Here is a 16,396-nt window from a genome sequence, read left to right as displayed (position 1 = left end):
TCTTTTGATTTAGTTTTTTGTTATTTGTAATATTTATAGGGTACAGGTCATGTACAGTCTAATTGATGATGGTTGTTCTCTATGTGGACTGCAGGGGGTGCCATATTCTTGTTAAACTGGGAACACTGCTTTAGAAAACGACACGGGACGTCCCAAGTTTAAATACAACCATTGTATTATGTATGAAGGGCATATTATATACAAAACACTTTTACAATGTGAAGAAGGTTTTTGACCCTCAAGTCAGACATATTTTCAGTCATTTTACACACTATTAAAACAACACAAACCCATTTCCGCTCACTTGATGCATTGTGAATAAAACATTAATTTACAAAACTTTAGAAAGCCAGTGGATGAAAATATATATATTTTTTTACATTAATAATTAAGATAGGTTACACATCCCTGGTGTTTAGGAAAAGTGATGTTACAGGGATGGGTACATGGTGCTTATGAAGTTGGCCAGGCCTGTAGTGAAACCAGTAAGTTGAATGTCAGTTGTACAGCTTTTCAAGATTCACGTTGAGTGAGACCTTAGTGGGTCTTTGAAACCGCCGTGATGTCGCTTGAAACTGCTGGACAAGCAGTCTCCAACCGCGCTCTCCAACCGCGCTCTCCAAGACCCCCCCCTATCCAGGTAGGCTTATAGGTCCTCAATTCCAAAAGACTGGGAATGTGTTAATTATTGATCAATGCCAGGTGATTTATGGGAACTCTGGCCCTTGAAGGATTATGGGTATTCAGGCATTTGTTCCCAATTACCTTTACCAGATTCAGTTATTTAAAGATATCTGTGCAGTTGGCCTCAATCACAGGTAGTGATCGTAATCTGTTATGGGTGTCATGGTGAGGTCTGCTTCTGGGTATCCTATCTTGAAAGATAAAACCAGACGTTCACAGCATCTGTATTATTTTCAGTTTTATTTCCCTAATCATTTCACAGACACCATTACTGTTTCTTTTTATTCCTCTGCTTATATTGGCCGAGTTCATGGCCTTTCGCTTTGACAAGTGTGGAAAGTGTGTTCATGAACAACTCCGAAGGGTACAGCGCCTTCAACATCTCCCAAGAGCCTTTGGTGACTAACAGTGAGACCCAGACTCTCCCATCCACTTCAGCTTAGAAGATTTTAGGGCTTTCATAACTTCTTTACAGATAGCTTAGCTTAGCCCAGAATTGTCTACAAAAGGTCTGAATCCAAATTTACGAAAAAAAATATATAGGAAACTCCTAAATCTTGTAGTAATGGAGAAGTGAAAGCAAGAAGGAGGAGGGGAGGGGTGGATTGGAGTAGGGTGGTGGCATCCGTTGGTGCAGACAGGTCCTAAAGCCAAGCCAAGTTGGAATGCTTGATTGTCCTTTGAAGCACCTAAAACAAGAAGGTCGCTACTCAGTTGTGGCCAACGACATAGTCGCGGTAGGTGCCGTTGACCAGCCGCTCCACTTGCGCTTTAATGACCAGCCAGCAGTTGCCCGGGTGCCTCTTCTGCACCGTATCTTTCAGGCTTTTGGTTTGCAGGAGGACTGGGATCTTCTCCCCACGCCACCTCAGCTCTCCTGTGGTTGCTTTCTCCTGCCCGTTGGCTTCGGAGGAGCCTGTGGCATCTTTGCTTCTCACGATATCGATCTCTGCATGCTGGAACTGGCCTGAGAGGGGGAGAGATCATAAAACCTAGTCATTGGCACTTAGGAAGATTCATTGCTCAATGTTTTCTTAACTTAGTCCCCAGAATGCTGTCTGTTTCATATTCTACAGGGTCACCTGTCTTGGTCCTGGGGGTGCAGGCCAGCAAGCAGTTTCTCTAGCTCTCTTTTGTTGAACGCTCTCAGAATTGGGGAGATCGCGATACACAATACTATCCATACAACAAACCCCCCATTGAATTCAGATCACCGGAGAATGACTGACTGATTGAGAGTGCAGAAGCAAAAAAGCAGAATGTTAACTGTCCCTACACAACAAGCAAGGACATCAAAGTATAGTTCCAGACGCACAAAACACACACACGTACCTAATAAGCCTTTCGTGCGTGGGGATAAACCTTGTCCACTGGCGATGTAGATCCCAAGATGGCTGAGCTGCAGGTAGGTGGGGTGCTGGTAGTGATGGAAGAGAACCAAGAACTGGAGGTCCCGCCTTAACATCACCCAGGCTCGCAGCTGATCGTCCACTTGGATCTTCACATCCCGCCTCTTGACGGAGCCCGGCTTATCAACGGGCAGCATAACCCGATCCTCACCCTCCAGGACGATGGAGGTCAGGGATACCGTGACTACCCAGGGCCCTGCCCCTTCCATCTCCATGGAGAAGATCAGCTGATCGAAGTAAGTCCTGGAATGGTCTTCAAAGCCTACTTTGGAAGGGGCCCACATTAAATGTCCATCCACAATTATGCCTGAGGGGAAGAGAGAGATTTACTGACTAAATGGATCAGTGCTTTAATAATCAAGGCTTTCAAATGCAGTCTGTAAAACTCCTCTCACAATTCTTATTTCACGTATCTTCTGGGAAGGTACAGAGACCACCTGGGTCAGTGTTCACTGTTGACTGTCTGAATTAAGCAGAATAGAAGCATGGCGACTAAATCCGGTGAACAAGGATCAAGTTGGCAAGAAATATTGGAAGTTGTAGTAAAGCCATTCAGAAATTATGTATTATAGTTATTTCAGAAATCCTATCTGTAAAACTCTAGCTGGCTCTATACTTGAAAGGTTAATACAAATTCAGTTTAAATGATGCTAAGAGGAATCAAATGAAAAGTATAAATTGCAGCACATACAGGTTCATTTATAGATGCTGTGTGCTCCATTCTTCTGATTAAAAATGAATGCTGATACCAACACTGGCAAAAAGGTTTTCAGTATGGAGCCCAATTGGTGTGAAATCCTTTGAGTATACGATCCAGAATCTCAACTGCTCATTCAGTGTCTTGACTTAATGGAAATACCTCTCACTGGGTCATCGACCAGCCTGAGAACGTCATTGGGCTCCCCGTCAATAGTGAAGCAGATATTCTCCCCTAGTCTGGGCAGGTGGACCACAAAATGGGGGTCTCCATCAGCTGGGGAAGGCATTGAGATAAAGCTGAGAGGTTTGTAGACCTGGAAGAACACTGAATGACTGTAGAGGTGTGTTACTTATTTTATTTTGTAAATGTAACATACCGGAAACTGAAAACACCTGCGCAGATGAACGAATCTGTTGACCTAGAAGTGAACACATGATGTAGTACAGCAAAAACAACAAATGTATTTAAAAATCATTATAACAGCACTGTATCACAATGCACCTGTATCAGATAACTTTAGGGTAACAAAAGAACCATTAACAATTACTAATTCCAAATTGTAGGGTTTTGAACAGATTTTAATAATAACAGTATTTTATGTGAAGTAGTGAGAAAGTGTACAGACCTTCATTACGGTGTGATAAATAAATACATTTATTTATTTGCCTAGTGGGTACATTCAAAAATATACTGGATAGGATCCTTGATCACTTAGTTATTAATGGACACCAAACAAGCACGATGGGGCGAATGGCCTCCTCTCGATTGGACACTTTCTTATGTTCTTATGCTTTAGTGCAGGGAGGATAAAATAGCTACGGTAAAGTACATAAGAAAAGTATTAAAAATGAATAACTATTAATGAACTGCACTTGCCTGTAAAAAGATTGAGTGATCTTTGTGAACTTTTGGCACGATAATAGGAGCGCAGTGATGGTTTGTGTCCTTTTGAAGGTTGTCCATTCAAATGGTAGGAACAGAAACCAGCAAATTATTTAGATGTTTCCCTTTGGGAAATTGGGAAAGTATACAGACATGCCAGTGTAGCCGGTCAAAGACAGGGTGTACAAAGAGTGCATGCATGAGGACATCAAAGCTTGTTGTACATGTGAACACGCACAGTTCATGTTTCTGGGGGAGTCTGATTGTTGCTTTAGACCACTGTATTTATTATTTTTATGGTAACAATATTAGATAACAGAATAAATGTTTGTTATTGAACTCAATGGTGGGTAGGTAATAGTTTTTATTCTCTGTTTCATTGATTCAATTGAGTTTTAGGTAAATAATTCTGTATTGATCCTCATTCAAGAGAGATCGTAACATAGCTGAGTGGTAGTGGGACACAATGGATAGCAGTGCAAAGATGTTTTAAATTCTGCTAACGATTCCTGTGTATTTTCTGTTTATAGGATAAGGATTGGAAGTTTATGGTTTATTTTTCTGGAGGAAAAACAATAGACTTATTTTGTCCTTATTTGTTGTTTTATTTCTATTTTTATTTATTTTCTCTGCTTGGCTGAGTCAATCAGTCGGTGCTACAATAGACCTCCACCTTAGCTTTGCGCTATATCTTGTCTATGGTCTACCTCCTTCTACACCACATGCCCACATATGGTGGCAGCAGTAGGACAGTGGCCTGTAGGGGCACAATACCATTCCATGGACAGTGCCATGCCTAAAGTTCAGCCTGCTAGGTTTAACTCTGTGATGCATGTAAAGATTATTTAACTTTGCTGGTAATGTATCGATTTGAATAGGAAACACTTACCAATTTGCAAATTCGCTGGAATGACAAAGAAGCAAATGAGTGAATTCATGAAATAAATCAATACATTTAGAATAACACTGGGAACATGAAAGGGCAGATTTAGCAGTGCACAAACAAGGAAATGCAATAATAATATTATTATTATAATAGTTGTTTCGCTGGGATATACAGTCTTATTTCTGTAACACATGGAAAATGACATACAAGAACAGTATTTTCTGGTATCTATGCAATATTCAGGTTTATTCAGTAATTAGTTTACGGAAGACTTATTTAGCAATGGTAGATTCTATTAAAATCAATGTGGTAGCAGTCCATTTAGTTCCATTAATTCCATTTAATGTCCCCCAAAACAACTTAAAATCAATCAACTGGAATCTAGGCTGTATCAGTGGTCCTGAAACTCTAAACAATATCTCACAAGGATCAATAATGACCAACCAGCTGAATCACTGCACATAAATGTGTCCAAAGGAAGCTGGGAATACGTTCGACTGTTGCTGTATAACTCTGCTACTGTGTAACATGCAGCACAGGTGTTTGCAGGCAAAGGCTGGTGATGCATGCACGTGTGAAAGACTAACATTGTACCGACTTACAGTCAGCATCTTGTCCTCCCTCGATGTATTCATCATAACCAATATCATAGTGACCTGCAAAGCGAATGGGAAATAAGACAGACACCTAGGCTGAGCTAGGTTTCCTGATAGGAAAATATACATTCTCAAGTATTATTATTATTATTATTGAACTTCCTGAATTATTGAAAATGGAAAGACATGTTACCATGAATGGGGGACGGCAGAAACTTACCAGCACCCAGGACAGCAAAACAAAGAAAACAAAGCACGGTTACACTGCGACACAGCTGGGAAAACACTGTCGTCAGGTCCGATGTTATTCCTCTACCTCACTCAGCAACCCACCCTCACCCCCACCCCATCCAACCACCACTGTACACATCCTTAACAATGTAGAGGATCTTTGTAAATGATCACCCCCCCCAAAATTAACTGTGTGTCACCCCATCCTCCCTCTCCCCCAACCAATCACCCCTCACCTTACAGAGGCTGTTTTTCCCCTATATGGAGTGGCAGCACTAGTGGAGAAAAAGATTTGCTGTGTCACAGTGCAGGCCGGTGAGATTTATCATAACTGATTGGCCAATGTGGTAACTCTGCATCCACTTACCTGTTAGGAGGTTTGCGGTGTCCACATCTGAAAAAAATAGAAAGGAAGACATACAATTGGAATTCATATCACGCCACACCTTGGGGTAATAAGAACGATGCAAGCTGTGAGGTTGAACAAAGCAAGCAAGTCAGTGATGCTGGCATCTATAGGGATAGATGGTGGAGTTGTTGATGTATTTGAGGCATATACGTCCCGTGTAGAGTACCGTTGTTCCATAAAGAGAATGATCTGTGTCTTATTTATTAAGGAGGCTGTACACATTTTCTGGCAAAGGGTGCACAACACAAATAAGCAGATGTGAATTGTGAGCTGCAAAAAACTCACCACTCTGCTTGGCGGAATACAATGGTTAATTGTGCCTGGATGCGTGACGGTGACTTTTAGTGGAGAAATGTACCAAATATAAACCACAATAAAAAGTGTATCTCGCATTTCTTTCAGATCGTTTATTTCAGGATCTCTGTGTTACCAATTGTTCTGTGAATCACTGCACAGAAATGTTTCCAAAGGAAGCTGGGAATACGTTCGACTGTTGCTGTATAACTCTGCTACTGTGTAACATGCAGCACAGGTGTTTGCAGGCAAAGGCTGGTGATGCATGCACGTGTGAAAGACTAACATTGTACCGACTTACAGTCAGCATCTTGTCCTCCCTCGATGTAATCATCATAACCAATATCATAGTGACCTGCAAAGCAAATGGGAAATAAGACAGACACCTAGGCTGAGCTAGGTTTCCCAATAGGAAAATATACATTTTCAATTATTATTGAACTTCCTGAATTATTGAAAACGGAAAGAGATGTACCATGAATGGGGGGCTTCCGAAACCTACCATCATCCAGGAGAGCAAGCATGACTTTTAGTGCGACTACAGTATATACTCGCTTGTAATCCGAGGAGAAACTAATTGAGTGATTGCCTCTGTGTACTTATGCATGCTCTGTAATACGTTGGTAAAGCAGGACACGTTACGGCCTCTGCAGGCGAGCCATATTACATGGAGCGGACAATTGGTTTGCGCCTGAAAAGTAAAATCCAGAAAGGGTGTAAATGCCACCCTTTTGCTAGTTTACTTGAACACATGGACATTTGATTCTGGGGAACTGTCCTAAAGGTTTTTACCCTTTATTTTGAGTGAGGGACATTATTTGAGAGCAGTACATTCAGGGCCGCCAGGGAAGGAGTTAGTGGCGGACAGATTATGCAGAAAGCCAAAATAGGCACTTGTCTGGCCATTGTGGAGTCTTGTTAGCGTGGATCTCCCTGCCAAGTGGTATTTTTCCAAACTTGCCTCCCCCCACCGATTTTCAAAAAATGACGGTTCATGCTATTCAGAACTGACAGGTCAGATTGTGTGCAGCGATCCCCAGTGCCATAGAAAGAGAAGGTGAGGTGCTAGAGACGGGGGGGGAGCAGTTGTGGACTTACCCACTAAGTCAGCGGTCGCCTCCACTTCTAGGTCTAGGCTCGTTAGCATGGGCATTAAAGTGTCCTCCATCACAGTGGCCATTTCAATATCAATGGCCACCTCAGTGTTGGGGGACGGCTCTGTGGTGCCCAGGGGGGGCGGCGGCGGGTTCGTAGAGGGGGCCCGGGGTGCATCTGTGTGGCTGGAGGAGGCGACGGTGGCGAGGCGGGGGGTGAGACGGCCCTCGGGGGCGGAGGTGATGTTCTCAGATTCAGGATGGGCGAGCCCTTTGCCTGGGAAGGGAGAGGAAGTCTGGAGGAGCATGGAGGGGTGGCTGGTGGTGTGGAGGCTGGGGGGCTTGGCCTTGGGTTTGCTAGTCCTGGGGGTGGATAGGTTTTTTTGGGCGCTGGTGGTGGGAGATGTTTTAAGGGGAAGTTGGGGGGTGGTGGCGGCGTGGGCGACCATACTTGTCTTGAGGATCGGTAGAGCAGTGGTGGTCGTGGTGGTTGTTGTGGTGGTGCTGGTGGTGGTGGTAGTGCTGGTGGTGGTACTGCTGGTGGTGGTAGTGTTTGTGGGTGTCTCCTCTGGCTTGACCACCACCAGGGAAGTGACGGGAGTGACAAAGTTGTACTTCAGCGAGAGGTTGGTGGCCTTCTCTGTCAGGATGCGCTGGGTGGCTGGATCTGTGGTGTTCAATTTGGCTTCGAGGAGCTCCTTGATTGTGAAGTAGGCCCACAAGCGGCGGACAAAGCTGGAGATGCCCCCAAGCTCTCCGGGGCACCCGAAGGTTGCGTTGCCTGAGTCCTGGACAGCCACGTCATTCTCCACAGACAGCTGCTTCTGGGAATCTGTGGCTGTCAACGTGACCCTGAGGTCCTTTACCCCAGGCTTGACCCGCCCGGCCACCACCAGCTCTGAGCCTTGGAAATAGTTGGGGAAAAGGGCCTGGGTAACATCGTAGACATGGTTGTCCATGTAGTTGAGCTGGATGTCGAAGAGCAAGGGACTGGCGACCTCGTCGTAAAAGCCCTTCAGCTGCAAGGCGGCGTCTGCGTCCTCGTAGATCATGCGTGCCACTCCCCGGTTCTCCATGGACAGCCTCCGCATGAGGGAAAAGTCTGCGTCATCCCCGAAGGCCAGGCCAAAGAGACAGGCCGAGCCCAGGGCCTCCTTGGCGTTCTGGATGATCTTGGTTGTGGACGTGACCCCGGTAGTGGGCTCCCCGTCCGTCAGGAAGATGATGAGGGGGACACGGTTGCTGGCTTTGCCTTCTGTGGCTGTATTGGCATTGACCAGCTGAGCAGCGCTGAGCAGAGCCGCGTTGATGTCCGTCCCTGGCAGAAGGAAACCAAAGCATGGGGGGTGTGGTAACCAAAAGTCAGGAGAAAGCTCACAGGGATAGTTCTGCGTGTGTGTGTTTCTGTGGGTTTGTTCGGGGTCTTGGTAACAGTGCATGTAATACGAGGGGAAGATTTTTCAAACCAAGAGATGAGAGCAGAAACAAACTTAAAAAACTAGAAAGAAAATAAGAGCTCATGAAGAGAAAGTAATGCATTGAGGAGGTGGGTTGAAACAAAAACCTGAAGAAGCTACAGACCCCAGCGGTTTTAGAGCGCACACTCACATCCGTCTGCGTTGATCTTCTTCACAAATTCCTTGGCATCTTTCACGTTCTGAGCGCTGGCTTTGATGGTACCGGCAGTTTTCCACCTCTTGATGGAGTCAGAGAAGGTGATGATGTTGAAGTAGTCACTCTCTCGCAGGTCGCCCAGGATGGTGGTCATGGCCTGCTTGGTCTGTGGAGGACAGCAGAGGTCACTACCAGTTTCCCAACATGAGGAGAGTTCGGCACCAAAACTCAACCAAGGAGGCTGGAACGCTGCCTCATGGGGTCGAAATACAACATGACCGATTGGGTGACATTGGGTCTGACCACGTTTTATTGAAATTGGCTACAATTTGTTTAATCAGTGCCCACAGAACACTGTGGAGCTCACAGGCACCCGATGAGACACAGGAGCCACTATTGGGCAATAAACCAAGGAAATGCTGGCACACTGAGGTCCACCCAATCCCAGCAGCCCTTGGACCACCCCCCTTCCTCCCCAGTACGGAGTCCCGTGGGCTATGACACAGCCCAGGTGAGATGCGGCTCTGCCCACAGTGTAGATATAGCCTGCTCTCCAAGCACAGGTTCCATCATCCATACCAGATCCTTGGCCACTCATTTCCTCAGTAGCGGCGTTTTGCCCGTACCTGCTTTATCTTCGTCCCCACCATGGAGCCGCTGATGTCGATCACGAAGATGACGTCCTTGGGAACGATGGGCAGACCTCGAGGAGCAAAGTAGTGAACAAAGTAGCCGTCATAAATCTGTAGGGAGATTGGGAACGACAAATGGGAGTAAGAGATGGGGGACTGGAAAATGGGGAAATTGGTTGTTTTCTTTCTCTCACCAGCAGTCTGCTTGCACTTCCTGCCACGGTACTAATCAATAACCATATATTCTCACATCCTAAGTGCCAATTGGTCCGTTTGTGCAGCACCAGTTGGGATTACGGAGAGCTCAGAAAAGATGCTCCGACAGCAGGACTGGAACCCAAAGGCAGTTGCAGCAGTTGGGCACTAGAGGGAACTGGGGTGCAGATCAGGGTAGCGATCCCGAAATGCAGACAGGCCTGCCTTAATCACTGCATGCATCTCTTCAACCTCACTGAACCCCCGCCCACCCCAGTAGTGCATTAATGTTCTTGCCTGCACATCCCCAATGAGATCGCTGAGCTCCACGTCGTACTGCACTACAAAGTCGGCCGCGATGCCCTTCGGGGAGGCGGCGCCCTGCTCCTGCACAGTGGGGGTGAATCGGACACGGGCGCAGTTGGCATTGTGCTGCACTTCTGTCGAGGGGGGCATTTCTGCGTCGTCTGCAGCAGGAGAGAGTCACGGTCAGATCAATCAATCAATGCATTTTAATTTGTATAGCACCCTTTGCAGAGTAGCCACAGAGCACTTTACAGAGTGATAAACAGACAAAATAAATAAAGAAGTAAATAAACCATGAACAATTAATAAAATAAAATAAATAATTTGGTACAGAAGAGAGAAAAACTAAAACTCTTATAGGATGGCAGGATTGTTATAGGAGAATATAAATCTCTGGGGGTCCATGGCTGAAGGCCCAGGCCGAACAGTTGCCTCCCCTCCAGGCAGTATAACTCTGTGTTACAGCAGGACAACCCCATCTGAATTCAGCTGATCGCGATGCTACAGGGGAGTGATTTTCCACGGGACGCTTACAGTGGCAGAACACTTGCCCTTTGCTTGCACTGGACGCCCCAGACCCCCCAGACTCCCTCACCTCGCACGGTGTTGGTCAGCAGCTTGTTGGTACGCAGGGGCAGCACGCGCAGGAAGCTGATGCCCGTCCTCTCCGAGATGGTGACCTCCACGGTGAGGTTGTGCACCGGCTGCCCAGGCCTGACGCTCAGAGCCAGCTCGTAGTGGCCCAGCCGCCTCTGCAGCAGCTCCTCATAGGTCAGGGTGAAGGTCATTTGAGTGCCAGCCGGTACGCTGACAGCCACCCGGAACTTCTCCGTCTCCCTCTCTCTGTGGGTCGGGGATAAAGGGACCGGGGGTTCAGAGTTAATATGAAGCCTCCCCCGTTCTGTCAAAACAAGAGCAGTCAGAATGGGGATACTGGAAATGGGGCACACTTTAAGGGTTTAAGGATGTAAGCATAGATGAGAAGCTGTAGCACTCCTATAGAGCATGTATCATAGACCCTACGTTCATGCTTAAAAAGTATATACTAACCACAATCGATGTAACATTATATATCTTTGCTTCTTTTTTGTCAGGGTTGAATATCATTTCCAAAAACGGATGTGGTTTTTCCATTTCTGACAGTTTCTGTACTCACTTAGTGGACACAAGCCCAGCAGTTTGTCCTCTCCTTCTTGCGTCGTCATAAATCTTCTTTGCTTGGCCTTTCTCCTTCACCAAAGCGACGTACACTTTGCCATCAGAAGTGCTGTTGAAAGAGAGAGAGAGATTTTTGTTTTTAAAACTCCTTATGTTAACTTTTGACCTACAAGAGTTTTGCAGCTAATCATAACAATAACATGATGTAACAGGGGGATAAAAGTAAGCAACTCTAGTTACAGTAGTGTTTCTGTAAGCGTGCATTAATCTTCTACACAAATACAGAGGAGAGTTTTCTAACTGCCCATTTGTGTGGAAAACAGCTGCCCTTTTTGGGATTTTCAGCCAAATGTTTCACTAGTATGAACAAAAGCAAAAGAAAACGGCAGAACGGATACAGAGCCTGATTGTGTAATTTCAGTTTGAAGCGCAAAGATGTGAAACACAATCACTGGCATGGTCAGTCGAGTTAATATTCCCTGAGGAAGTACTTTATTTATGCCTAAAAGGCGCTTTTGGCTAATTATGTTATTTGCCCATTTTAAGATTGCAAAACTTGTTGTTGTTTTTGTCTTCTAATTGTACGCCTTCGGGAAACATTTGGAAATCGTTCCAAAATCCCACTGTTGCTGCCTGAGATCTTGGGACTATTCCTGACCCCTGAAACGAAGTCCGCAAAGCTTTATAAATACATAAATGACATAAAACGAGCACTTCTGAAATGGTTTACTATGGAAAAACAAACAGATTTTCAATAGTCACTCACTTACAGTTTTATATACTGAAAATGTGGCAAATTTCCTACATGGAGAACAGTGACCTTGTGTTGTGTGGACATGCACAGTGAATAAGAAGATCTCAGTCTTTCATGGCAAAATCAAACCAATCCAAATTGAAAAAGGAATGTGTGTTTTGGGATTTAGCCCTGGTAAACAAAAGTGGAAGCAGCGAGCTCCCCCCCACCCCCACCCTCCATTTCTTCAATGAACGTTCTCACTCCCAAACACAGTGGCGCCTATTCATGCCCGGCCTGCCTCCCCCCTTTCCCACCCCTGTGACCTGCCAGAACACTTCAGGCGAGGCCCAGCCTCAGGGCCTACTCTGTTCAGCTTTTTTGTTTATCTTTAACCAATCTTTTTTCCTCCACCTTATGGGCAGGGGGGATAACAGGAGGTGTCAATAGTTTACAGGAAAGTCAACTACTGCCTGGCATCTGTATATTTCTGTTTTTTTTTGTCGTTTTTTTATCTGGGCCTAAACTTTATATTTGGCCTCAAACTTTGTTTTTTTGTTTGCTTTTTGTTAATCTTTTCAGACTTTTTCATGATTTATTTTGTGGCTACCCTCTGAAACAAGATGATTATAAAATAAGGATTTAATTTTTCTTACCGGTTTACATTCACCCTGTGAACTGTACTATATACATCCCGGCAATCAGTCAATCAGACCAGTTAAGCTACTGGGACAAAAAGACACTGGCCCTCCTTTGAGACTTGACTTAGAGGGTTACATTGATTCAACCCAGTGCAGCAATATGTTAGTGAGTAACAGATTCCCCCAAAGCCCCAGACGTACATGGTGAAGTTGGAAATGAATGCTGTATTGGGAAGATCCACTTCAAAAGCAGCCTCTCTGTGGACAGGAAGCTGGTTCCACACTGTACTCTCCACCGTGGTCCGGGCGTAGCGGGACACGACCGTAGATCGCACGTGGAACTCCGTGAGCTTCAACTGGGAAGACAATCAGACACGCGAAACAGAACCTAAGGCATTTCATTCTGGCAACGTTGTAATTTATATATTTGTGAATATTCTCTTCTGTGTAATATCGTTACGTAAATGTGATTTAATAATGTTGTCATTCACACACACACAAATATACATCCCCTGGAGTCTACAAATCTGTGTTGCCAAAGCATTACAGAGTTCTGCGTTCACTTTATGACAGTGTTGGCACAAAGTCATTTGGCTTGCTGGGATTACAGCCTCGATGCTGATTTTTGACAGATGCTAGTCATACAGTTCACTAGTTCTTTATTTTATTTTTGCATCACAAATGCCCGAGTGTTGACCTGCACTTTCACACTGAAATCAAGGCCCAGACCACACCAGAAATGTGCCTTACATTTTGGAAATCCTGGAAATCCACACAGAAGTCTTCTGTTCTATTCCAAAAGGAAAATAAAACACTTCTTCTTGTATATGTTTGGAGGCGGGATTGTGAAATACAGATGGCACAATGAAAGAGGAATAGTAGTAGATTGAATAGAGGATAAATTGCCTACAGTGTCAATCTTTTGGCAGGAAAAGAGAAGAGTTGTTTATTCAGAGAAATCGACCTTGGCTCCAAGCCACAGTGGTCTGGTTTGCATTATTCTCAATGTTGCAAGCAGTGACAAGTGGCATAAGCCAATTGTGTTGTGTGTCTGTTATTCCTCGAACAACATTACACAAAAGGTAAGGATTAGGGTTGGGTCCACTCCAGAATGTATTTCGTTCCAGGAACAACGGCTACACAGCAATGTCAGGCTGTGCGTGAGAGGTGGACTACTGCACAATATTATCAATTCAAAGGACAGCTACCTATCTAACACCTCTCCTTCTGACAGCTATGACGTCAGCAAAATGCTGTAGAAACATGTTTTCCCCTACAGGGTGTTGTTTCCTGTTGGTTGCAGTAACGTCAGCTGCACACTTCAATGGCACATTTCTGGCATTTCAATACATCATCCACAATCCTATCATTGTCCATAAATACAGTATATATTGTTAAAGTAAGTAAGCTATGCATTTATAGCTATGCCATCAAAAGCACCCCAGGAAATGTTTCCACAGTAGTTTTCATTGTGTGCGATTTAATGAAAAGAGCACGTTCATTATTATTATTATTATTATTGTTGTTATTATTATTCATGGCACGTCCCATGTCCTGTCTGGTTTGCTGCCGTGGGATTCACATGTTTTCAGTTTCAGGCTGCAAGATTGTGCAGACTTGTCAGGACTTACCTCTGGTTTCGGTTGACTGGTTTGACGTTTCATTCGCTGTCAAAAAAGACAAACAACAGATTATTATAATAATCATAATAATTATGATTCAATTGGTAAGGCAAGGGAATGCATCGCAATGGGATGCGCTGGTTACCCAATTACCCAGATCTACGCGTCAGACAAATACAATAAGTGCAGTAGAAGTGCAGAGATTCTATATGGCTACCTAAATGCAACTAGGGTGCAATTTTATTTCACTTAGTTATTCCATTGTATGCTAACAACAGGTTTTGGAATGGGAAAATGTCTGTTTATGCTCAATTATGAGATTTATAACCCCGCTAGTTAGGAAACAGCTGGTCTAAGTGCCTCATATGTCTTATCCGGCGCTGTTGGCCACCCTGTAGAAACGTGGAGCCGGATTCAGCAGAGCAGGCAGCGCGCAGGTAAGGGTGGCGATGTGGCGCATGAACAGACCCTTCCATGGGGTAGAGGAGGAGGGGGCGGATAAAGCCTGCACTTACGACCTCGCTGTGAAATATCTATGTTACGCATAATCACCGATGTGGTCATAGTTTACCAAGAGCTAAAGGTCTGTATTGTGAGGCTATAGGGACCGCCATGACGAAAAACAAATAAACTGTGCCAGGCAGGTTTTACAAAAGACAATACAAATGACAATAGTACAAATCACTTTACGTGTTACGGACGAATGCATGTACAACAGCTGCACATATCTGTGATTCAGTAACACAGTACATAGGCTAGTGTATTATATAGGTTAATAATGATAATGAATGATGTAAACACATCTTATTGTTTATCCCCTGAAGGTCAATACATTGACTGAGTGTATTATTATTATTATTATTATTATTATTATTATTATTATTATTATTATTAAAAATACATGTTCCATTAATTTTATAAGTCTAGATGTCTGCTAACTGATGTAATGTACCAGCTCTCCAAAAGCCGAAACAGACTCATCTTACTGAGCTTTTAATTGTTTTCTAAGGAATCTGTGTTCACTGTTCAATTTCCTCCCCCTCATTTCTGTGCCCAGATAGCTACTTTGCGTTCCCAGCTCTGTATCTTTCTGATTTATGGGTTTTGACATGCATCTGCATTCCTGTCCATAAGCCATGTGTTCATACGTTTATTTTCCACTTAGAATCTGGCGTCAGAGTTTGAATGAGGCAAAACCCGCGTTAAGATCATTGGGTCCCTTTCATGCTTGGCGTTGTGCCAGCGTCTTTAATTATCTCAATTTTCTCCGCACATTTTGAAGTCCGGTTTCACTGAATGCACACTTCCGACAGCCACAGACGGACGATTTGGTTTAGTTGCACTAAAACATTACATCGATTAACTAATACACAGTTTTATCCAGTGCGGAGAGCTCCTTCTGAGATTTTGACTTCTCTGTTTGAAATCCTTCTACATCAATCTGGAAAGACGACATTTACTATCGATTTAGACTCCAGGTTCTTTGCGCACTTTATTAGTCGTTTTCTTGTCATTGCTAGCCCGTTTGTAAGTATCGTCTTTAAACAGCTGGCTGCGATAGTCCTGCTGGATCCATCTCTATACTAAATCCGAACCGGTTGCGTGCAGCACCGCGCCGCTGCGTAAATATCAGCTTCCTGCAATTTCGCACCTTAACTTTGAATTTAACATAGTAGTCCTTCTGTGATTGTTGAAAATATTGATGTAATTCCCCCTTGACGAAAATGTCACTGACTTTTTGAACATCAGTGTTGCCTAACTAGCAGAAACTAAGTTGCCAATGCATTAAACACTACCAGGGCTGTCCTCGCATCCATACCTGCAGGTACACACCGGCGCCTCCGTTATTCGGCGACCTTAGGAGACGGGCTCTGTATTCCTCGGCGAATCCCATCCGTGATAACGTCGTGAGGGACAGCAAGACGAGCCATAGGAGTCTAATTTTCTGCATGTCTCCCATTCTTGGTGGATGTCCCCGCCGTCCAGTCCCGCAAGTCCCCGGCGCACTCGGTGCAGCAATGCGTGCGTGCGTGCGCTGCGCAGCTCTCACAGACCCGGCGCAGGCGATGGACAGAGATCTGTGAGCCTCAGACAGAGGATGTTGTTGTGGGACGAGATCAAGGTGCGGGTATATACATATATATTTATATATTTAATTCTCGGGCTGAAAGGGGCAGTCTTTTCCTCTCTCCAAACCTCAAGGCGTTACGTGCTCTGACTTGCCTGGGGGCATAATCTCTCCGGAGAGTTTGAAAGTCACTGGAAGTTGCGCAAGGCGGTGCAAAGAGAAGAGGATTGCGCAGAAACTCG

At 44.7% G+C, this 16,396-nt stretch overlaps 1 protein-coding gene across 2 annotated transcripts; it reads right to left on the bottom strand.

Annotated features, from left to right (window-relative positions):
- Positions 1–157: 157 nt before the first annotated feature.
- itih6 (inter-alpha-trypsin inhibitor heavy chain family member 6) lies at positions 158–16,294 on the bottom strand. 2 transcript variants are annotated; one of them, XM_066710006.1, is made up of 18 exons: positions 15,906–16,294; positions 14,096–14,131; positions 12,666–12,820; positions 11,089–11,199; positions 10,528–10,775; positions 9,924–10,093; positions 9,426–9,542; positions 8,794–8,965; positions 7,190–8,503; positions 6,393–6,446; positions 5,756–5,782; positions 5,164–5,217; positions 4,565–4,579; positions 3,670–3,738; positions 3,170–3,211; positions 2,953–3,066; positions 2,017–2,400; positions 158–1,651 (listed from the first exon to the last, which is right to left on the bottom strand). In XM_066710006.1, the coding sequence occupies exons 1-18, from the start codon at positions 16,044–16,046 to the stop codon at positions 1,395–1,397; spliced, it is 3,480 nt and encodes a 1,159-aa protein (XP_066566103.1). In that variant the 5' UTR covers positions 16,047–16,294; the 3' UTR covers positions 158–1,394. The 2 variants fall into 2 exon arrangements, with proteins under 2 accessions (XP_066566103.1, XP_066566104.1); XM_066710007.1 differs by lacking the exon at positions 3,670–3,738 and having other exon boundaries at positions 15,906–16,293.
- Between the last annotated feature and the right edge of the window lie 102 nt (positions 16,295–16,396).

This window comes from Amia ocellicauda, chromosome 7 (genome assembly GCF_036373705.1).
Source record: "Amia ocellicauda isolate fAmiCal2 chromosome 7, fAmiCal2.hap1, whole genome shotgun sequence".
Lineage (NCBI taxonomy): Eukaryota > Metazoa > Chordata > Actinopteri > Amiiformes > Amiidae > Amia > Amia ocellicauda.
This window is presented reverse-complemented; position numbering and strand designations above follow the sequence as displayed.